Genomic DNA, 23,889 nt, shown 5'->3' on the forward strand with positions numbered 1-23,889 from the left:
CCAATTATTTGTCTTCTTCCAGGATGCAACATACAATAACAGGGCATATAACAACTCTTGTCATTCGGCTCCCCCCACATGACTAGCGATCTGTGCATGATATTTATATTGAATTTCAATCCTTCCCCATTTAAGCCTCTTGGATACTATTTCAGTAAAGAATATCACATCTTTAAACTATTTTTCTGGGTTTGTTTTTTTTTTGTGTTTTTTTTCATTCAAATGGCTTGTATTATGTTGCTGTGCAAGTTTACATCCATTCCTTTTTTTAATGTCTGCCCTTTCATTATATTTTGTTGAGGGATCTTGAATGTATTCCATAGTGTAGTTATATTATCAGAATTAATTCCTTTATGAGATGCATCGTTTGAATATTAAACTGCTACATGTACGAAAGCGCCACTGTGTGGGCCAGCAAGCACCGCAGATCCTAAGTGAGTGCTGAAAAACTGAAATAATGACACGTGAGCTTAACCTTACCAAGCTTTCTTATCATCTGTTATTGCTGGTGGTGGCCACCCTGGCCGTCCCTTGTAAGGGAAATGTAACATTACAAGGCAACCATTCAAATAAATGGCTCATGTAATGTATGGACCTGTTGGTTGGCAGTTTTCACCCCAAGGATCAATATTGATCTGCTGGGACACAAGTAAATGACAAAAAAAAAATCTAATTTGTAAAACAGAAAACATCATATTTTTATATTCCGAATGTAGCTTAGCAATTGGCACATGATATTTCATTACAAATATTGTGCTTTGTGTTTCTTTCTCCCCAACCCCCACCCACAGCTGGTGTACCATGCATTGCAGCTAGTGGCATTTGCTGTCCTCGCCATTTTAATTATGAGACTGAAGTTGTTTTTGACACCCCACCTGTGTGTAATGGCATCTCTGCTATGCTCCGGACAGGTAAGACTATATCTCATGTGTTCTGTTATTTAATGATTGATGTATTTATTCTTTATTATGTGTTCATTTCATGGTCAAAACGGCAAAAAAAAATGATGTTACTAAAATGCCACTCACAGGCTGTCAAATAAAGATTATTAGATTATAATTTATTAATTTCACACTCTTCTGATTTACTGTACACATCATATTCCACTGTTTACTTCTCCTTTGCACTGTTTTTCCCTTATGATAAGTATTCTGAGGACACCATCTGTAGGTTCTCTATTATTTATTTTTTTATCAGTTTTGGCTGCATGTAACAAGTAATATATTGTTTGCAGTTTGGTAAATTGAAAGCTTTAAATGGCAAAAGGCTACTTTGTGCATTTAGATGTGTGCCTTTGGATAACCTTATTCGCATACATTAGGGAATTCAATAAATAGCTATTGCTGGCACATTGTTAAAATGCAACCCAGCACTTAACTCTAATGAGCGCCTTCATGCAATTTTGCATCAAAGCGTTTTAAAATAAGAAAGCTTAAAAATTAATGTTTGTGGATAAAAGTCTGACTCAAGCAAAGTCTGAAACGCACCACAAGATGTGCACAGTTCATACATGCCTTATAGTTATGTCTACATGCACATAACTTCACATATTTACCAGTTCTAAATACCAGTTTTGGCAAGCATTTAAAAGCCTGATGTAGTGAAAGAGTTAGGCCTCATTCACATCTGCGTTGGAGGCTCCGTTAGGGGCCTCTGTTTCAGATCGGGGCAGAAATACCATAAACAACAGCACAACATTCTGCGCTATTGTTTCCAGCAAAACCACGGGTACCCTGATGCAAAACAGACGGAACTCATTAAAGTCAATGGGTTCTGTCAGCCGCCGGTAGTGTCCGTCGTACAACGGAATCTGCGCTTTTGGTGTTTCCATTGTTCTGCTACTCTGACAGAGCAAAACAATGGAAAACACAGACGCAGGTGTGAACATCTGCTTGGTCTTTTATGTATCTTTACTTAAAAATAATGGAGAATATATTTAGATTTTTCCATATCATACTCCATATAAACTTTTCACAGTCCAGAGTTCTAAATAGCATCTTATGTGTCTTCATTCTGTGTGTTCTTTTTCTTTTTTTAATTCTGAAAGATATTGCATTGTACACAAGCCAAGGTGTTAAAGTAAATTTTCTGCTAACTGTACTGGCATAGAATGGCAGCTGCTACCGCAGATGTTTGGTCTAAAAGAGTGCAAATTATTTTGCTGATGAAAATCAATTTTTGGAAGGTATATTCTTTCTGTACAGAAACTTATTAAATCACTTTGTGAAAAGATAGGAACCTAAAATATTAAAAAGAAATAACAAACAAACTCAGATGCACCCAAGGTTTCTAAAGCATATTACATGAAAATCTGAACAGCTGACATGTCCCCAAGCTTGTTATATTTAATGTGTGGAGAGCCGGCTTAATACTGGACAATTTTATGATTTTTCTGATCTTTTCTGCTTGTTGTGATGCTAGTTGTTTAACCACAAATTCTCTACAATCATGGGAATGACTTTCCATGTAGAAATTATTCCCACAGTTGTAAGCATCCTGCACGTGTGTTGCCGGTCATAGATTTTATTATAGGAGGGAATTTTTTTTTTCTGGATACTGCTAAATGAGCCATGTTTGCTTAGAAAACAAAAGGTAACCGCAAAAGCAATCATACCTCTAAAATGAAGAAAACCTAAATCCCTTTGTAGAGAAATCTAGACAATATACTGTACAAACAAAAAATCAATAAGACCGGGAAATGTCAAAACTTTTAATAGAAATTCCATACAATAAGGTAAACTTAAACCCCTCTACCGTTTTGTGAATACAGCTCTTATGTATGCCTATATGTCTCCATGGTTACAGGCTACGTACAAAGCCTGTGTGTAGTTTGATCCTGCAGTCATCTTCTTTCTGTGGCCTGCTTCTTGCCAAAATACATATTACATAAGTATTATTTCCATTTTAACTTTATAGCTCCTTGGGTGGATCTTTAGCCGATTCAATCGTCCGCTGTTTATTCTTATCGTAGTAATATTGATGTCTATTCAAGGAATTAGCAATATTCAAACTCAGCTGAATATAAAAGGGGAGTTCAGCAACATAGCTCAGGAAGAACTCCTGGAGTGGATAAAATTCAGTACCAAACCAAGTAAGTTTTTTATTCTTTTCTCTATAATGTATGACGCCATCAAAGTTAGATTTCGGATCGTGGTATTTTAGCTCTTCCCCATTCATGTTAGTGGAGATGAGCAGCGGTACTAGACACAGCCCATGGACAAGAGGAATATAATCTTGGAAACCATTTTAAGAAAATATCCACATTCCACCCCCCTCTAAACAACTGCTGGTGTGTTCTGTTGTCGAGTTTTAAGACAAAATCTATATCACAAGCAAAAGAAAGTAGTAAAATGGCAACATTTTCACCACGTCATTTGAGGTGTTGTCTCAGGATTGACATTGGTGGCTTATGGCTAGGACCCCTGTCAGTCGCTAGAATGAAGTTACATCAGTGGTAGAATAGCGCCTGACCACTTTGTCTTCTGTCAGCTCCACTCTGCTGTTTCTAGGCAGCAGCATTGTTAACCTTAGACTAAAATGGGGTGAACATTCCACGTTTAAGTAAACAGGAGACTAAATGGCATGACACTTCTGTGGTGTCGCAACCACTTCACCGATCAGACATTGATGGTATATCATAGCTATATACCACCAATATCTAACCAAAGACAATCCCTTTATGTACCTGGAGAAGATCAAAAACCTTGGTAGGTTTTCATGTTCTTCTGCCAGCATCACATGCCAGTGCTATCTTATGATGCATCAAAGTTTCAGGTCATCCCTATAGTGGTTACAAATTTGCAGCACCAAAATTACTCACTAGTATCCCCAACTATTCCATGAATGGAATAATATGAGATGGTAATAATACATATTTTATGCTTTTGGTTTAGTTAGTATGATCTGTTAAAATCCAGAAGATGAAAAAAAAAATGGTAGTAGTTACCATTATAGAAATAAATCAACAGCAATTCTTAGGACTCCGTTCATGGATTACATAGGAACTTTCCGTCAGGGCAACCCATGAACAGCATCCAAACTGAAACAAACGGAAATCGTAGGTTTTCGTTTGCATCACCATTGATTTCAATGGTGATGGATCCGATGCAAATGGTTTCCGTTTGTCACCGTTATGTAAGGGTTCCGTCGTTTTGACGGAATGAAGAGCGCAGTCGACTATGGTATTGATTCCGTCAAAATGACGGAACCCTTAAACAACGGTAACAAACGGAAATCAATGGTGATGCAAATGGAAACCTATGGTTTCCGTTTGTTTGTTTCAGTTTGGATTCCGTTCATGGGTTCCCCTGATGGAAAGCTCAGACGGAGCCCCTGAACGGAGCCCTGACGCAGATGTGAACGAAGCCTTATACTGTAAATTGTTATAACTATTTTGATTTTGATGGTAAAACTGTAGTATCCAAAACTCTAACGTTAAATAATGTAACGACATAGTAAATCATATATTTGTATGATTTATGTATGATTTATTTACTATTACCTAGATGCAGTATTTGCTGGAGCCATGCCTACAATGGCCAGTGTTAAACTATCAACAGGACGCCCCATTGTCAACCACCCACATTATGAAGACGCAGGTCTACGGTGAGTTTCTTTATGCAGTAAAATCCAGATCGTTTGGGTATGTTTTTTATGACTATTGAGTTTTACCTCAGTACATATAATTATTAATTACGAGGAAACTATTACATTTTAAATATGCATTGCTAAATAAAAACAAACTAACTATGAATTGTCCGGCTTTCTGCTCAGTCCACAAAGTCTCTCTCCTTTTTTTGTTAGATCTTTTTCCCAGTAGAGCATTGACTTTATAACTGTAGCATTTAACATAAACGTCTGTGTGATTATTTTAGCGCAGTTTTTCTCTTGCGTTTGAGCCGTAAAATTTCCTCATCAAAATATGTGCCATACTGTACATACCTCAGTTGTAGTTGCTGTGGAAATCTGTAGCATCACTTTCATTATGTAGAAGATGCTTGGTAAATGACAATTCTGACCAAGGTCATCATTCCAGTACCGAAAATCAGCGACCTCTTCCACTACAATACATATGGATCAGGTCTTTAAAAACACATCCACATATAGTTGAAAAATTTTGCATAGAATCTAAGGGATGCTGCTGATTTTCGAAGCAGCCGCCACCCCTACATATTGCAGTTTTTGGCCCCTGGCGACAAGGTTTTGAAACAAGCATACACAAGGCACCGGTTTCTTGTTATCACATGGACACTTTTTCTTATTGTCCCATAATAGATCTTTTGTAAACTTGCTTTGACATCTATTGTTCCATTGCTGAAAAAAACAAAACATTTTACTGTATTGTTCCGAAGGGAGATTTTTCTTAAGCTGGATGTATATTCCTTTGTCTTTTTATAACTTGCGCCTTGGGTTAAGTATCTTTCCTCCTTAGCGGCTATTGTACCCATAGAAGATCAAGGTCCTGTTGACCTGTGCATGTTATATATGTTTGTTTAAGGCTTCGGTATATGCATCTATTGTATACACATTAAGGGCTAAAATATAGAAAGCCTACCTGATGTGATTTATTAGAGAGTTCCTGATGAATTTCAATCCAGTTGCAGCCGAATAAAGCCCAGAAAAAAGAAATACAGAGATATAATAGGCATGTTATACCTCAGAATTTTGCTTCACTTACTCTGTTCCTTTTATACTTTTCTACCTTCAGAGCACGAACAAAAATGGTTTACTCAATGTACAGTCGTAAACCTGCTAAAGAAGTAAAACATGGGCTGATTGACATGGGTGTACAGTATTTTGTACTGGAAGATGCATGGTGCACAAGGAGAACAAAGTGAGTATTTGGTAATGTCATTGTTAACCTTTAACTACTGCCGTATAATGTTTTTACGGCAGACGCTCAGATGACTTCTTCTGATGCACCACCTCTCTACGCTTCAGAAGAAGATTACAGTGCTGTACAATTCCGATGCCCAGGCTATTGCCAACAGCCATGGGCACTGATTGAAGACCAATAAAGTTGGTTTCGGATCCATTAGCCCCTGAGATGCCGCCATCAATAGCGGCATCTTAGATTTTTGACATAGGGAAGGGGTTCCCTCTGTCGGCCCACCGGTGCCCCATGTTTCTATTGGTGGGGTTCAATACTTTACAATGGCAGCCGGGGACCTAACAAAGGCCCCCAGGTCTGCCATAAACATTAGTTTCCTAAAAAAACAAAAACATTTGTTTAGTTTTTTTATTGGGTGGGGGGCCCCAATAAAAAAACGAAAAAAATGCTTCAATTTAATTTTTTTTAAATAGTTTACCATAATGTTTGGTATCGCCGCAATCATAACGTTGCATAAAATAAAGTTACATTTAAGTTTCATTTTTACTGTGCTGCTTTTTTTGCGTTTGTCCCTACAGAAAAAAATTGAAATTGAATTAATACATTTTATGTACCCCAAAATTATACCAATCAAAACTTCAATCCGTCCCGCAAAAAAACAAACTTTCATATGGCTATGTTTAACCCCTTCGTGCCCAGCCTATTTTAGGCCTAATTGACCAAGCAATTTTTTTAGTTTTTTCATCGTCTCATTCAAAGAGCTATAACTTTTTTATTTTTGCGCTGTTTACCGTGTGCTATCAATAACATAATAACTTTATTCAGCGAGTCGTTACGATTGTGACGATACCACATTTTTATCGTTTTCATTTTTCCAAAGTTATTTGTTTCTCTGTCACAGTATTTTAAGAGCCATAACTTTTTATTTTTATGCAGACAGGGCTTTTTTTTGCGGGACGACTTGTAGTTTTTATTGGTACAATTTTTGAGTACATGACGGCAGGATGAACAGAAAACAGCAATTCTGGCATTTTCTTATTTTATTTTTTACGGCGTTCGCCGTGCGGGTTGAATAATATAATCATTTACAGATGCAGCGATACCAAATGTCTAACTTTTTTACCTTGTGTTTTTTTTATTTTTTTTACTTATTTATTGTTAACTTTAGTAAACTATTTTTAACTTCTTTTTTTTTAGTCCCACTCTGGGACTTCACTATGTGATCGTTTGATCACTTTTGTAATACACTGCAATACTTCTGTATTGCAGTGCATTAATGCCTGTCAGTGTAAAACTGACTGGCATCTGTTAGGCCATGCCTAACAGGCATCAACAAAGGCAGACCAGGGGGCCTTTGTTAGGCCCCCGGCTTCCATAGAAGCCTCCGGCACCCTGCGATCGTATCGCTGTGTGCCAGTGGGGTGGGAGAGGGAGCCCCCTCCCTCTACAACTCCTCAGATGCGGCGTGTATTGCAGTGTATTATTGCCCGTCAGTGTAAAATTTACAGGAATCTGTTAGGCCATCACTCTGTCATGGCCTAACAGGCATTTACTAGACGCAGACCTGGGGGCCCTTGTTGTTGCATCGTAGGTGTGTCAATGGGGTGAGAGAGGGAGCCCCCTCCCTCTAAAATCACTTAGATGTGGCACTATTAAGTGCCACATCTATGAGGTTAATCGGGCAGGATTGCTGCCGATTTCGATCCCGCCCGCTCTAGCAGATCTGCTCCAAGCCCCCAGCTACCTCTGAGAGAAGGGAGCTTTAACTGCTCCCGGCGGCGCTGCTTTATTCTGAAGCGGCGCGGTAAAAAGGCTACTACATCAGAATAAAGCCTGTTAGTGACCACCGTGAAAAGGTGTATTGGCGGGCACTAACGGGTTAAGTAAAAATAAAAATGTTTTGGATCTCCGAATGCAGCTACACAAAAATGACTTTTTCCTATAAAACATGTTTTTATTGTGAAAAAGAAATACAATTTAAAAAATAACTTTACTTATTTGTTATTGCCAGATTTGTACTGAACCGTAGAATAACTTTAAAGATGCAAAAACAACGGTGGAATTGCGTTTTTTTTTTCATTCCCAACCCAAAAAAAGCTAATGGTGCAATTGAAAAATAAAATTAGCCTCTCAAGAAACAAGCCCTAACACAGATACCTCTCCAGGAAAAAAAAAAGCGTTATGGCTCTTGAGTTGTGACTAGAGATGAGCGAACCGGGACATCCGAACCCGGTTTCGGTCCGAACATAGCAAAAAGTTCGGTTCGCAGCGAATCCGAACTTCACGATGTTCGGCCGAACACGTTTTGACCGAACCCGGGCGGGCAGAAAAAACATTACAAAAATATTATACTAATCGGCAGCCACTTGTCTCTATCAATCACTGATAGAGAAAAGAGGCTGCTGATTAAAAATAAAATAAAAAGCATTTCATACGTACCCGGTCGTTGTCTTGGTGACGAGTCCCTCTTCTTCCTCCAGTCCGACCTTCTTTCCTGACGCGGCAGCCTGTGATTGGCTGCAGAGGCGGTCACGTGGGATGAAGCGTCATCCCTGGAGGCCGGCCTTCTGACGTCATCCTGACGTGCGTGACCGCCACTACAGCCTGTGATTGGCGGCAGAGTCCGCTGCAGCCTGTGATTGGCTGCAGAGGCCGCTGCAGCCTGTGATTGGCTGCAGAGGCGGTCACGTGGGATGAAGCGTCATCCCTGGAGGCCGGCCTTCTGACGTCATCCTGACGTGCGTGACCGCCACTACAGCCTGTGATTGGCTGCAGAGGCCGCTGCAGCCTGTGATTGGCTGCAGAGGCGGTCACATGGGATGAAGCGTCATCCCTGGAGGCCGGCCTTCTGACGTCATCCTGACGTGCGTGACCGCCACTACAGCCTGTGATTGGCTGCAGCGGCGATATGGATGAAACGTCATCGCTGGAGGCCGGACAGGAGGAATGTAAGTATGAACGTATTTATTATTATTTTTTATTACATTAAAATTTTATTTTCCGCGCGCCGAGCATGGTACTGTCAAGGTTGCTGAAAGTGTTAGTGCAGCCCATTAACTCTTTCAGCACTCTGGACAGTACCATGCTCGGCGCACGGAAATTACAGGTTCGGTCAGAACTAGTTCGGTCCGAATCGAACTTTTTCGTGAAATTCGGCGAACCAGCCGAACCGAACTTTTCATAAGTTCGCTCATCTCTAGTTGTGACAATGAAGAAACAAAAAATTTTGCTTAGTCCTTATAGTCCAAAGCATGTGCGGTATTAATGGGTTAATCATTAGTATCTATGCATTTTGTTTATTTGATCAGTGCCACAGTGTAAGGTCCCATGCACATGACCGTAAAAAAATCTCAGTAATTGCGGACGGATGCTACGGATAGGTGTCCATACAAATATATTTGTTTCTACTTGCCCTAATACCCACAATATATAAACTCAGGCCGGAGCAGGTAAATTAAATTAGGTAGGATCCAAAATACCATAGATAACATAAATAAAGTCCAGCAAAGTTTACCGCTCAGACGGCACTGGTTAAACAGTCCAATAAGAAATCGGTATAGACACTCTCTCCCAGTAAAATGTAGTAGACAGTCCACGATCCAGTGAGGGTATAGATGGCAATTCTTATCCCTGTAGTTCCACAGAGCTCTGTAACGTTTCGACATTCAAAAGCTCCTGGTAGGGAAAAGATCCTATATCTCTAATAGATGAAAAAAAGAGACATAGTGCAACACCCTCTAAAAACTGTTCGCTCCATGCTAAGTTTTAACCATACTGACTGAAGTAACAAGGAATAAAAACATCAAATTAGGTAAAATCGTTAAATTTGTAGGCGGCACGCCAAACACCCTTGCCCGACCCTGGGTTTCGCCTTTCCGGCTTCCTTTGGGGCATGTGTGACGTGTCTAATTGACATGTTTAAATAGCCGCAAAACATTTCCGTTCATATATAAATATATTGCACAAATACCATAATGATTTAAAATGACATAGTAACAAAAATCTCTCAAATATATTAAGAAAATCTAATCTTATCCTCAACATAGGTACCTATAGATACTTCTAAATGCATACTTTCTTTAAAAAAAAGGCACCAAGTTTAAAAGGCCTATTCACCACCGGTATAATTAGAAAAATCTACATATCATTCCGTACATCTTACATTTAGTTTTATTTTGTTATTTTATTATACCCTCGTTATATTTTCCGCTAAGTCTCATCTGTAGCCAATCTCTACACCATCCAAAACAACAATGAGCTGCACCTAATCACAGAACTGATGCAGAATTTCTAAGTCAGTTCATATAGATAAAAAAAATTTAAACAAAAGGCAGATTTTACTTATTATTGTTTTATGAAGAATATTTATTGCACATAACGCAATATCCAACCAGAGTCAATATCATTTTTGTAAAAAAAACAATTTAATTGATATATCCAAAAACATTCCTGTTTACTAATTTTTTCAATAAAGTCCTCCCCCCGTCCAATGATTATCAATTATCTCAATGGCAAGGAATTTAGTATCCTTAGGATCTTTATTATGAAATTTACAATAGTATTCAGACACACTGGGATTCAATTTGCCTTTCCTGATATTGTTGCAGTGTTCTGCTATTTGAGTTTTTAATTTGCGGGCTGTACGTCCTACATATAAATACCCGCATCTGAAAATATGAGATTAAACCTTTCACAACATGTAACACTAAAGGGGTTATATACTTATTACAGTGCCCTTGCGGGTATGAACATCCTGCTTGTAGTTTGTATTTGGTTATAGTATTCGTGGGCCAGGACTACACTGCAGCTTCTAATGTGTGAGAATGTCAACTGAAGTCACACCCGTAGAAATGCATTGAGCTGCATAATGTGCAGTCTGCTTTGGCACACAGTCATATGATAGTTGGTGCATGATTGTTATATTGAATGGCATTCTTCATTCATTATGAAGGAAAGAAATAACATGACTAAAATCATGTTAATGGTTGTATCATATAATTTATGTGTTGACGCTGTGCCTGGGGTCACATGGGTAAAGTCCCTGTGTAGCCATTCAATAGGGAACGATGTGGATACTTTTTTTAAAAAAATCCCTGTGTTCCTTAAGGCCTACTTCACAAAAAGTTTTTTGCTGGCAGAAAAAATCTACCTCAAAATTCCTTCAGGAATTATGAGACAGATTTTGTACTGCCAGCGTTGTTTTAATGTTTTTTTTCCGCATTTATTGGCCATGGTCATTGAGTCTAATGCAAGGACTGCGGGCAAAAAAAACGGCCAGAAACAAGCGCCGCAGGTTTTTTTGTGCCTCCCATTTATTTAAATTGGAGGTCGGAGGTGGAAACCGCTCAAAAAAAGAGCTTGTCCCTTTTTTTTCTGCTAGGGCCAAAAGCCGCCTGGGAAAAAGCTTTTTTTGGCGCTGATACCGACGCAGTCTTCGTGTCAAAATTAGTGCCAAAAAACTTTATGTGAACGTACCTTTAAATCCAAAGAAATTCCTTATTGCCATACTTATTAATATCTCTGCCATAATTTTCATAGTTTGCTTTGTTGTTTATCAACATCTTTTCTTTATAAAACTATTCTTGTTTACAAAAATACATACAAAAGTGTATGTGTTTTGTAGTATGATACAGTTATATCTACTTTATTTTTATTTATTTTTTTTTTTTTAAAAAGGATGTAGCCATATTGAGCAGAGATCATTCAGGAAAAATTATTTTAAAATGACAACAAAATCCACTAATATAAGTTAAAGTCCACATTATATTGCAGTTCTGTGCTAGATTATAAAACCTAAATAAATGCAATACCTTATTAACAATACCTTAATAACTGATTTCACCGAATTTCCTTTAATTACTCGGTGTCAAAGACCACAAAAAAGTTGCTTTAACCCCTTAACGACCGCCCGCCGTCTTTTGACGTCAGGCGGCGCAGGTGCTTTGTCTACAGCGACGTCTGCAGAGGGGGCTGATGAGTGCTCAGCATCTAAGCAGAAGCTGTAACTAAGCTCCTTATCTTAGAGCAGCCTGCTAAATACAGCTGGGATCAGAAAACATTCGGACCCCTGCTGTTTAACCCTTTGATCGTCGGTTCCGTGACCGCATCATGATCAAAGGGTACTCCCCGCTTTGATCACATTACCGGAAACTAGGTGATGTGATCAAAGACCAGGGAAACTCTCAGCTGTCAGCCCTGGGGACCTACAAATGACCCCAGGGCTGTCTGTTCAGTAAGCCTGCTGTTAGGGCACACTATGTATTGCCCCAACAGCAGCCTGTGACACAGTGTAATGTATTAGCATACAGGAGTATACTAAACTAACTTTAGAAGTAAATCCCTTAATGGGATTAAAAAAAAAGTAAAATAAATAAATTAAGAAAAATGTCCCAACAAAGTGTCATTATTTTTCATAAAATATATTATATTGCCCCTAAATGAAATTTAAAAAAAAAATGACCGTAATAACCTGAAGAATTAATCGAACAGGTTATTTAGTGTGAAACGTGAACGAGATAAAAAAGCAACAAGAAAAACAATGCCGAGAATCGCTTTTTCCCATATTCACGCCGTAAAAATATTTTTTTTTCTACCCCCAAACTGCAAAAAAAAAAAATTTCTCCCGCATAAACAAGGCCACATACAGGCACGTCAATGAAAATATAAAATGTTATGGCTGCTGAAAGGCAGAGGCAAAAACTGAAAAATGTAGCTGGTCATTAAGGCCTTTTCAGGACCGGTCATTAAGGGGTTAATACCTTTTATGCATATAGTGGTTTTGATCTGAAAACTTACTATTAATAACAATTTATCCATCACGTTATTTAATAGATTTCTCTCAATTAAAACAAATTCTCACACATCAATTCACCTCTATTTACTGCTACTTTATTAATTTTCGTGGCACGCCCATTTGTTTAAGGTATTCCATTCATTTTTTTCCATATAGAAAGCATTTGGTAACAGAAAACTTGTTTTTTTTTTGTACTTGGGATTTTTTTTCTATAACACTTTATTGAACTTTTATTTGCAACTTTTAAAAGTCCCACAAGGGAACTTGAAAATGCGATCATTTTATTTTCTATATAATTCACTATGCTACTTATGTAGTGCTGTGTACTATGCATGTCAGTGTAAAACTTTCTCTGGCAGGGCCTAATAGAAGTGCAAAGATCGCAGATCCCCTGGCTGCCATGTAAACCCATCATCCCCCCCCCCCACGCGCGCGCGCATCACATGGGCAATGAGTTGACAGAGGGAGCCCCCTCCCTCTGGAACCACTTAGATGCTGTGGTCGCAATTGCCTGCGGCATGTGAAGGGGTTTAATGGCCGGTACACCCATGCAGCACTTAGACTAGATCGCAATAAAAATGTGGCACTCTAGCATAAGGCTCCTGTATAGGTAGTAAAAAGGTGTATTGGTGGTTGTTTTGAGGTTAAGTCACTTTTCTGTATCTAGTGTGAAGATCACACTTTCTAGAATGCACATCTTAATATCTGTTCAGACCGTGAACAAGCAGGCAATGCAGGTTTGAGCTCTGAAACGTTCAGAATTGTAAATAAGATCTCATTCACACAATACTATCCTATGTATGTACTCACATCTCCAAGCTTTGCAAGAATGATTTACCTAACAAACCTTGTATATGATATTATTTATAATGTTCCATGGGATGTCGTTTTACGCAGTATATTCCCTATTGAAGCTCTGTTTTTGACTGCTTCTAAGAAGAAATATGTTTCGGAACAGCAGTAAGCACAATACAATGTGCAATATGGTTCTGTATGAATAGAAAATCACCATTAGTCCAAGATAAGTGTGCTACTGAATATGCAAAGTTGCTGAACTTTGTGAATTGCAGTATAAATAAACCGTAAATGGTAATTAAATGTATACCTATTCTTTAAAAATAATACTACTAACCAGCTTTGAGCCTTTTTGGGGGGCTGGGTGGGGATAAATATTTCAAGACGTTATATCCTTATTGATGATATCTGTTTTTTTATTTTTCAGAACTGGTTGCACCATGTCAGAGATATGGGATATAGAGGACCCTTCTAATGTTCGGAAGACTCCATTATGTTCTGTTTTGGCCAAGGAATCATTGCCACACTTTGTCACTTTATTTGAAAATAGTGCTTACAAAGTCTTAAAAGTTGGCATTTAAGTTAAAAAAAAAAAAAAAATCCCATTTCATATCAGATAAATATGTTTTTAATTCTGGTATATCCTGATTTTACAGATGTTTGTAGTATGAGATTTTGTAACATACACAATGCTATGCAAATCTTTATTGCTAAGAAAATTGTTTGAAAAATACATTACATCCTTTAATGGAGAGCTGCAAATGTTTTGTTTAGTATTGCTAAAGTTTCGAGTGAATGAAGAGAACAAAAGACCTACAAAAACTGCCTTAAAATGTTTTCATTTGGCAGAATTTTCTGTTACAATACAATTTTACAGTCGCGCACCAAAGAGAATATGAAATATGTGTATTTATGTAATAGTAATTGGTGTTCTGTTCCAGCAATGTTTTATGTACTGTAGGTGTGTTTTATTATACTACATGTTTATTTTTTTTATGTTGTGCTGATTCCATTTCATGACTGGTGCTGTGTTTGCTACAGTGCCAAAATTACTGACCTATAGGGAGCGTAACATTCACTGCCAGTTTTAGAGCAGTATACCTCACATTGGTACAAGGCGCGAGTGCAGGTAAGCCCACGTTCTTTTCAAACCACGCTGATGGGCAAATACCAATTTCCGCCAAGGCCAAACCTTTTTTGACCACTTTTAAATTGGGAATTTGTGGGGAAGCCGCCAATGCTAGTTAGTATGGAATAGAGTACACTATGGAACAATAAAGTTTTTTTATTTTCTTCTTGGTTATTATAGTGTTTTGTAAAGTTATCATATGCAGTATTTTAGTACATTTTATGTTCTGTTTTTCCTATAACATTTCCATTTGACTGAGTACGGTGACAAAAACTAGTGCAAAGAAAACCAATTTGCGGCAAGCAATCACATTCCAAATTTTACTTTTGAAGTACAAGAAAGCAGCCATTTTCTAACCATACTTTGCTAGGCACTAGTTTTTAGCAATGGTCCTCAGTGTATTTTCAGTGTTTTTATTTACTTGTCATGTTTTCTGCTGCACCTGCAAGCTAAATTATATGACAGTAATATCTTTTTTTTTTTTTTTATTATTATTATTATTATTATTAATAAATCAAGGATCTTAACTTTCAGTGTTGGTCAGGTTTTTCTAGTATACTTTGACTTAAAATGTAATAATTAAAGTACCTCAAAGGGAACCAACAAATGTAAAATATAAAAGGCCATTAGTGTATATGAAAATTCCAAAACAAGAACGTTTACTTATCCGTGCTTGAAGTTACAGGTTACTGTGCTCTGGTGACCTCATTACATTTCTGTTCTGATTTCTGTTACGTTTAGTATTATCATCATAAGGGACATAAGGCCTCATTTCTCAAAACTGCCTAATAATTGGAAAATTGGCCTTGTTGCCCATAGCAACCAATTTATTTTTCAAGAGCAGTTTAAAAAAACCATAGCTTCACGGTCATTGGTTGCTATGGGAAACAAGGACAGTTTATGTGTTAGACAGTTTTGATAAATGAGGCATAATGGGGGAGATTTAATAAGACTGGTATTTCATACGGCAGTCCTAATAAACAGTTTTCTGGAGTAAAATGTCCCTGCGGTTGGCGTCAGACACTTTAAAATCAAAAATTACTAACCACACTGCTACGCACCTACCCTCAGGCTCTCACAGTAGGCCGCGGCTCATACAAGGTGCTCAACGTCGTGACTTCTACATCACATACAACGTCCTGACGCTGTCCGGCGTTGGTACTTTATATGAACTGTGGACTGCTGTGAGTGCCTGAAGAGAATCAGAGGGGAAAAGCTGAGAGGCAAGTTGAGCCATTGTGTGTATCCAAATATTAATTCACACCAATATCTACACATATACACACAACTATCACTGTTTAAAACCATTTAGAGCGTGGACATTAATGTACGCTATTCTAGTATGTGTTTACATTTTTCATGTAATCTTATATATTGTATTTATGAAAATATCATTTTCTATTATGAACGTCCCTAGACAGTATAGGTACTGTTTGAAGCCCGCCACTATTAGGTATTGCACATGTTCTTAACAATAACCTGAATACATATGTTAATACCAGTAGATTCTTAATTAAATATGGACCATGGTGCCTTAGATCATGCTACTTCCTTATATTCTGGGGTATTCACAAAGAGCATCATGAGTAACTGAATGTGATATTAGCGATACTAAGCAATTAGATACTTGCTTTAATCTTCCAAACCGTTCATTGTGCAATTGTTTTATAAATGTCCTTCTCTATGTATGTGAGTCGTTAAGCGGGCAATATGTACGGTATGAAATTACATTATATGCTAAATTGAGCATATTGCCATAAAATGTGTAAGTCTAAACTATACAGATACTGTCTAACTTTTAGTAAATGCAATTTATGTGAATCTGAAGCTTAAAACTTTGTAGGATACTTGAAAACTCAGTTTGATTGTAAAATATTAAAGAAAAACCTAGATAAGCTGGCAGCATGGGCAAAAACATGGCAGATTAAATGTAATGTTGATAAGTGTAAAGCAATGCACCTAGGCCACAGTAATAGTGTTATCGCATATATATTAAATGGAATAAAACGGGATAACGAAACAGGAAAGGGTCCTGGGTATTGTAATATTACACTTGTATAAATCTCTTGTAAGGCCACATCTTGAATATAGAATACAGTTTCGGGCTTTAAATTATAACAAGGATATAGGAGAACCAGAGAGGGTTCAAAGGCGGACCACTAGATTATTAACTGGGATGGAAGGTGTCCCTTACAATGAAAGGCTAGAAAAATTAGGGTTGTTCAGCTTGGAAAAAAAGATGCCTGAGGGGTGATCTTATACATGAACAAATATATGTGTGGTCAATACAAAGAACTGGCACATAATCTGATCTTTCCAAGGACTCTACATAGGACATGGGGATGTTCATTGCTTATTGAAGAGAAACGTTTCAGACATCAATATAGGAAAGGGTTCTTTACAGTTGGGACACTAAGGCCTTATTCACACGAACGTGTCCATTTTGCGCGCGTAAAAACGCAGCATTTTTCCTGCTTTTCAGTTTCGTGTGGCATCCATGTACGGTGCGCGTCTGCGGTTTTTACGCGCGTATGTCATCCGTATCTCAGGCGTTTTTTACATCCGCGAAAACAACTGGAGGTGTATTTCTTTTTCTCATCATTTCTTTAGCAACTGTTGCGTGAATCACGGACAGCACACGGATGTGCTGTCTGTGATTTTCACACACCCATTGACTTCAATAGGTGCGTGATGCGCAAAAACGCACAAGTACAGGACATGCAGTGAGATTCACGCAGCAGTGAATGTCTGAATCTCCCCATTGAACTGCATAGGTCCGTGTGATGTTCGTTTTTTTAACGCACATAACACGGGCGTGAAATACGCTTGTGTAAATTAGGCCTAAGAGGTAGTGATAGCAGATACTATGTCAGCATTCAAAAAAGGGCTAGATGTTCATTTACTGACAAATGGCATTGAGGGTTATAATTAATCAAGCAGTGAATAATGTGTAATTGATGGAGAAAGGTTGAACTTAATGGACCTGGGTCTTTTTTCAACCTTTGCAACTAAAGGGGTTGTCCCAGCTGGGACCCCCCAGTGAATAGCTGTAATCTGTGGGGAAACCTAACAGTAAGTGTTTCGTTTCCCTACAGCACCACCTCAGGAAAAATTAAGCATTACACAGTGCCTTTTCAAGTCAGTTAAGGGTCCTGAATAGAGGATCCTCCTCTATTAACTCAGAATTTACAAATAGGGTATATGAAAATGGGTTTTCTAAAGTAGACAACCCCTTTAAATGAAACTTACTAGAAGAAAATTAAAAAGGGTGCATTAATTTACATGATAAATGTAAAAAACAGGTTTTAATCTTCTATGCCGAGATATGATCATTTGAAATCACAGGTCCAAAGCTGAACAGAGAATTTGTTGGCATGTCTTATTCTGATTTCTGAGGGATGCAGTGTTATCATGAAGACCTTGTGTGAATTATTTCACCATATACAATAATTTCTATATCGTACCTGCTTTTTATAGTTTCAGTTCTTTGGGGACGTCTGTATATGTGGGGATTAGGATTCCTGCTGCGCCACCCAAGGTAGAAGTAATGCGTCATCGATGGGCTGTTTTTGTTATGCTTTGTAATTGTTCTCTTCTCTGGCTAGTTGATAGAGTTTACGAATGAGAGACGATCTAATAACCCAAAATACTAAAATAGTGTATTTGAAAATAACGTTTCTTAAGTGAACAACCCCTTTTAGGCTTGTAGATTCAATTAAAGTGTAGCTAAACGTTCATAGTGACATGTCGGAAGTTTGGATTGGTGGGGGTCCAAGCACTGAGACCCCCACCAATAACTAGAACGAAACGGCTTAAGCGCTCGTGTGAGCGCTCAGCCGTTTCGTGTCTGTCCGGCTTTTTCTGGAAAGGCGATGTATCGGAGTACGGGCTCATAGACTTTCTATTGAGTACGTACACCGATACATTTATTTCCGGAAAAAGCTGAACAGACACTAAGCGGCTGAGCACTCGGTGCTTGGACCCCCACCAATCCAAACTTCTGACATGTCACTATGACATGTCAGAAGTTTGTCAAACATTTAGCTACACTTTAATTGAATTTACAAGCCCAAAAGGGGTTGTTCACTTAAGAAACTTTATTTTAAAATGCGCTATTTTAGTATTTTGGGTTATTAGAGGTGGTCTCTCATTCGTAACCTCTATCAATTAGCCATAGAAGAGAACAGTTTCAAAGCATAAGAAAAGCAGCCCATCGATGACGTTTTACTTCTACCTTGGGTGGTGCAGCAGGAATCCTAATCCCTACATATACAGATGTCCCCACATAACTGAAACTATAAAAAGCAGGTAGTATATGGAAATTATTCTATATGGTGAAATAATTCACACAAGGTCTTCATGATAACACTGCACCCCTCAGAAATCAGAATAAGACATGCCATAAAATTCTCTGTTCAGCTTTGGACCTGTGATTTCAAATCATCATATCTCAGCATAGAAGATTAAAACATGTTTTTCACATTTGTCATGTAAATGAATGCACCCTTTTTAATTTTCTTCCAGTAAGTCTCATTTAAAGGGTTTGTCTACTTTAGAAAACCCATTTTCATATACCCTATTTGTAAATTCTGAGTTAATAGAGGACCCTTAACTGACTTGAAAAGGCACTGTGTAATGCTTCATTTCTCCTGAGGTGGTGCTGTAGGGAAACTAAACACTTACTGTTAGGTTTCCCCACAGATTACAGCTATTCACTGGGGGGTCCCAGCTGGGACAACCCCTTTAGTTGCATAGGTTGAAAAAAGACCCAGGTCCATTAAGTTCAACCTTTCTCCATCAATTACACATCATTCGCTGCTTGATTAATTATAACCCTCAATGCCATTTGTCAGTAAATGAACATCTAGCCCTTTTTTGAATGCTGACATAGTATCTGCTATCACTACCGCTTAGGCCTAATTCACACGAGCGTATTTCACGTCCGTGTTACGCGCGTTAAAAAAAACAGTGCTCAGCCGCTTCGTGTCTGTTCAGCTTTTTCCGGAAATAAATGTATCGGTGTACGGACTCAATAGAAAGTCTATGAGCCCGTACTCCGATACATCGTCTTTCCAGAAGCGGCTGAGTGCTCACACGAGCGCTTAAGCTGCTTCGTTCTAGCGATTGGTGGGGGTCTCAGTGCTCGGACCCCCACCAATCCAAGCTTCAGACATGTCACTGACATGTCAGAAGTTTGGCAAACGTTTAGCTATACTTTAATCATATCTCAGCATAGAAGTAATGTATAAGAAAGTATGTAATCTGGTCTCAAAGAGTGAGCCACTCCAGTCAAAAAATAAAAAATCCTCAGGATAGGCCATCAATATCTCATCGGTCAGGTTCCGACTCCCGGCACCCATACTGTGAATCGCTGACACACTTGTAGCGGCGGTTCAAAGTATTACAGACTTTTCCCATTCACTTCAATGGGAGAAGGCTGTAATACTGTAATACTGTGAACCACCACTAAAAGTATGCTATCAATTCACAGTGTGAGCAGTAAAGGAAGAAAGGGGCTCGTACAAGCCCCTTCAAAACAGCTCATCGGCGAGTGTGCCGGTAGACTATGACCAATGAGGTATTGATGGCCTATCCTGTGGATAGGTCATCAATGTCTTAGGACTTGAAACTGCTTTAAGTTGTATAAATCCCTCATTTTTATTATTACCAGTATTACATTTTCCCAGCCTGAGAGGGACTTCTGCTACTAATATCTATGTAAGGAGAGGTAATTAACATACAGCTGACGCCATTGATTGCCTAAAAATTTTGAGTCCTGTCCTGGAGATAGCAGTCACTGCAATGTAGTTGTACTGTAGTAATAGCAAATAACAGAAAACATAACGCCTTTACTATGTAAATGTGAGTAACGCCTATAAAAACGATGTGCTGTCTGATTTTTAATTTTGATCTGAATTTTCTTTTATACTTGGGCAGTATAATGCTTCAATTATTTTCTAAATTCATATAAACTGCATTTAATAAAAGTTAACTATATATGTATAGTTTAGACTTAAAGGCGTATCCAACCAAAAACCCACCTATTCACTGGATAGATGATAAATGTTCGATCATGCGGGTCCGACCACTGAGAACCTCCCTAATCACTAGAATGGTCCCCCATCCTGTCCGACTGCAGCTGGAGGAGTCTTGTTGTAGCAGTTGTCAAGCATGTTCACTACTACGCCATTCAAACTTTATGGTAGTGACGGAAACATATGGTAGATAAAACATGTTTTTTGCTAGAGCACCCCTTTAAAGGGAATGTGTTGCCAGAAAAACATGTTTTTTTTTTTTTTTAATTAAACATTTAGTGTGTGGGTGATTAAACATTGTTCAAATTTTTTTTATTTTTTTCACGAGTCAGGAAATATTATAAATTAATTCTAATTTATAATACTACCCATTTTTGGTCACTAGATGGAGCTATTCCCAAAATTGCAGCATTGCAACATTGGGTTAAAAGCCCTCGCTCTAGTGAGCTCTCAGCATCCCCCCCTCCTTTATCCTGGCTAGTGCCGGGATAAACGAGGGGTTTGAACGGTGTAACCTCCTACACTGTGTGTCGCCATTTTTTGAGCTAACACACAGTGTAGTAGGTTTACATACAGTAGTAAACACACACAAACACGAACATACATTGAAATCTCTTACCTGCTCCTGCCGCCGCGGCTCCCTCCGGCCCGTCCGCTCCGTTTGCTGCCGCTGGTCCAAGTGCACAAATCCGGAAGCCGCGACCGGAAGTAGTAATATTACTGTCCGGCCGCGACTTCCGGTCCACAGGAAAATGGCGCCGGACGGCGCCAATTTCGAATTGGACTGTGTGGGAGCGGCGCATGCGCAGTTCCCACACAGACGCCGTACACTGAAGTCAATGGGACGGGAGCCGTTCGCAGTCCCTATGGGACTGTGGCTGCCGTATTCCATGTCTGTATGTGTCGTTAATCGACACAGACAGAAATGGAACAAAAAATGGCAGCCCCCATAGGGAAGAAAAAGTGTAAAAATAAGAAAAAGTAAAACACAAACACACAAATGAATATAAACGTTTTTAATAAAGCACTAACATCTTTAACATATAAAAAAAATAATTTGTGATGACACTGTTCCTTTAAGCATTTTACAGGAATATGTTCATTTTATCATATTATTTTGTTTCATACATATCTGCATTATTATATACTACTTGAGAACACAAGTAGAGGCAGTATTTAACTAAAATTAAGTCAAGGGGCTGCAATATCATAAGCATCCATATTTTCCAATATACTACCATTTTGCTATAACAAAGTGTTGCAACCTGACAATATGATATTGCCACAGTGATAACCCACCACAGCTTTTGATCCCTCTGCCCGTGACATCATGCGGGAAAACTACTCATGAGTTTGCTCATCTGCAGCGATCGCTTTTTACCCAAATGACGAACTCTTATCGACAATGAATTTAGCTATGGGCTAGGTCATCATAGGATCTTGTTGCGTTGCTAAATATTCTGTGTAGCTTTTCTGGTAGTATAGTTCCAGCCATGTTTAGAATGTTGCTTGATTTGACATCAGATGTTTTGTCCATGTAATATATTGCACAATTGTTACATGCTTTATATCAGTATAACTTATAATGACAGTATTAGGCTCTATTCACACCATGTTTGCCAGCTAAAGTATACCTGTGGTTAGCCAAAAGTATTCTGTACTCATAGATTTCTGGGAGCCAAAAGGTTGTCCTTTTGATGGATCCAAAATGTGACTGATGGACCCCATTGAGACTTATAATAGGGTTCGGTTAAGGTCTCCATAATTTTGACAAGAATAATGCTACATGCTTCTCTATTGCAGCCATCAAAAGTGACAGGACTGCTGACTGAGATGTATGAACATAGCCTGTATATAATGTTTTTTGTTTTTTTTACTTACTGTACCAATTTTAATACAGAGTAGAACATTGATGTCATTTTTTTTCTCTATTTCTCATAAGGTTTTGATCTTTTCTTATAACCACACCCATATGTAATAGATTAATTTTTGTTTTGTGAGTCTGGGAAAGCTTCTTTTTCTTCTTCTTTACTTGGGAAATAAAATCACTTTTCCTTTCATGTCAAGTACAACATGCTGAGATTTTTGACGCATGAGGTAAAAAATTTGAATATAAATTTTGGCACAAAACAAATCTTATAAATAGTCCAATCGCCTCATCACTACTTGTAGGTGGAGGGTCAGTAACTGCCAGACCAGGATAAGCAGCTCTCCTATAGGGAAGAGCGTAGACAGCCGACAACAAAACAGAGTGAGGGGACACGGTTATCTGGGGAGAGCTAAGGATGTCACTGCCCATCTCCATTTCCAAACTTTGTTGTATAGTGTGATCTCTCATGTGATAAAGGTATTACGGAGAACATTTACCGTAAAGGGGAAATCCAAACAATCTAATTTGTCACAAATAGACCACATTTCACCAATGTCATCTTCTCGTGTAAGGCTTCCAATAGTATTATTGGTGGATCTACTTCATTCTAGAACTCATTAAATATGTTTGGCACTACTCAAAGATTTCTGTTACTGAACATCCGACTGAATATTCTATGAACATGGTCATTGATTTGAATGTTCCTTTTCTTAGAATCTTTTGTTAGATTTCCAATGACAAAAATCTCTAAGCAGTGCCAAAGTGGTTTGAGTTCCCTATAGAGTCCTTTCATTCTATGACACATCATGGATACAATTTTAACTGGAAATCCACTTTAAATAGTATCAACACATTAAAAAAAACTTTTGATATGTCATAGAGACTGTGGGAGTCCCGGGTACGGTGACCCCACCATCACTAAATCAAAGGTTCAGAAGCTTTCAGCTGGTCACCATTCACCTTTGGCTGTGGTTGACTCTGTAATAGACTTCTGAGCCTTTGTTTCAGCGACAGTGGGGTTCTCCGCAACCAGACCTCCACCGATCAAAATTTCTGATATTTCTCTATGACATATCATATGTTTTTTGAAAGTGCAGATACTCTTTAAGAACTGCTTTTGGGAAGTTGAAGAATACAAAAGAATGTAATAAAAATCAATATAAAATTACCAAAGAAAAATAAATGTATGCCAAAATGAGCTAAAATTTCTCACTTGATAACACACATCATCTGTCTAATTTGTTATAAATACATACCATGCGCTGCAGTATTCTTTGACTCTTTTTTAATATCAAAATATGGAAATATCAAATTAATTGTCTGATTTTCACCATTGTCTGATTTGTTTTTTAAACGCAATGAGAACTCTGTTTTGTCCACTAGGTCATTCATGATAGTGCTCTGGCCTTTTATACAGGTGATCATGCTATTTGACTA

The 23,889-nt window shown here is 38.3% G+C and overlaps 1 protein-coding gene across 2 annotated transcripts in view; it reads left to right on the forward strand.

Annotated features, from left to right (window-relative positions):
- DPY19L1 (dpy-19 like C-mannosyltransferase 1) overlaps positions 1-15,086 on the forward strand; it is a 189,043-nt gene extending 173,957 nt beyond the window's left edge. The window contains exons 20-24 of one of the 2 annotated variants that reach the window (XM_075826937.1): positions 792-911; positions 2,917-3,091; positions 4,506-4,605; positions 5,708-5,833; positions 13,846-15,086. In XM_075826937.1, the coding sequence (XP_075683052.1) occupies positions 792-911; positions 2,917-3,091; positions 4,506-4,605; positions 5,708-5,833; positions 13,846-13,999 (675 nt within the window). In that variant the 3' untranslated portion in view covers positions 14,000-15,086. The remainder of the gene's footprint in view (positions 1-791; positions 912-2,916; positions 3,092-4,505; positions 4,606-5,707; positions 5,834-13,845) is intronic. The other variant, XM_075826938.1, reaches the window with a different exon arrangement.
- The last annotated feature ends 8,803 nt before the right edge of the window (positions 15,087-23,889 follow it).

Source organism: Rhinoderma darwinii, chromosome 5 (genome assembly GCF_050947455.1).
Source record: "Rhinoderma darwinii isolate aRhiDar2 chromosome 5, aRhiDar2.hap1, whole genome shotgun sequence".
NCBI lineage: Eukaryota > Metazoa > Chordata > Amphibia > Anura > Rhinodermatidae > Rhinoderma > Rhinoderma darwinii.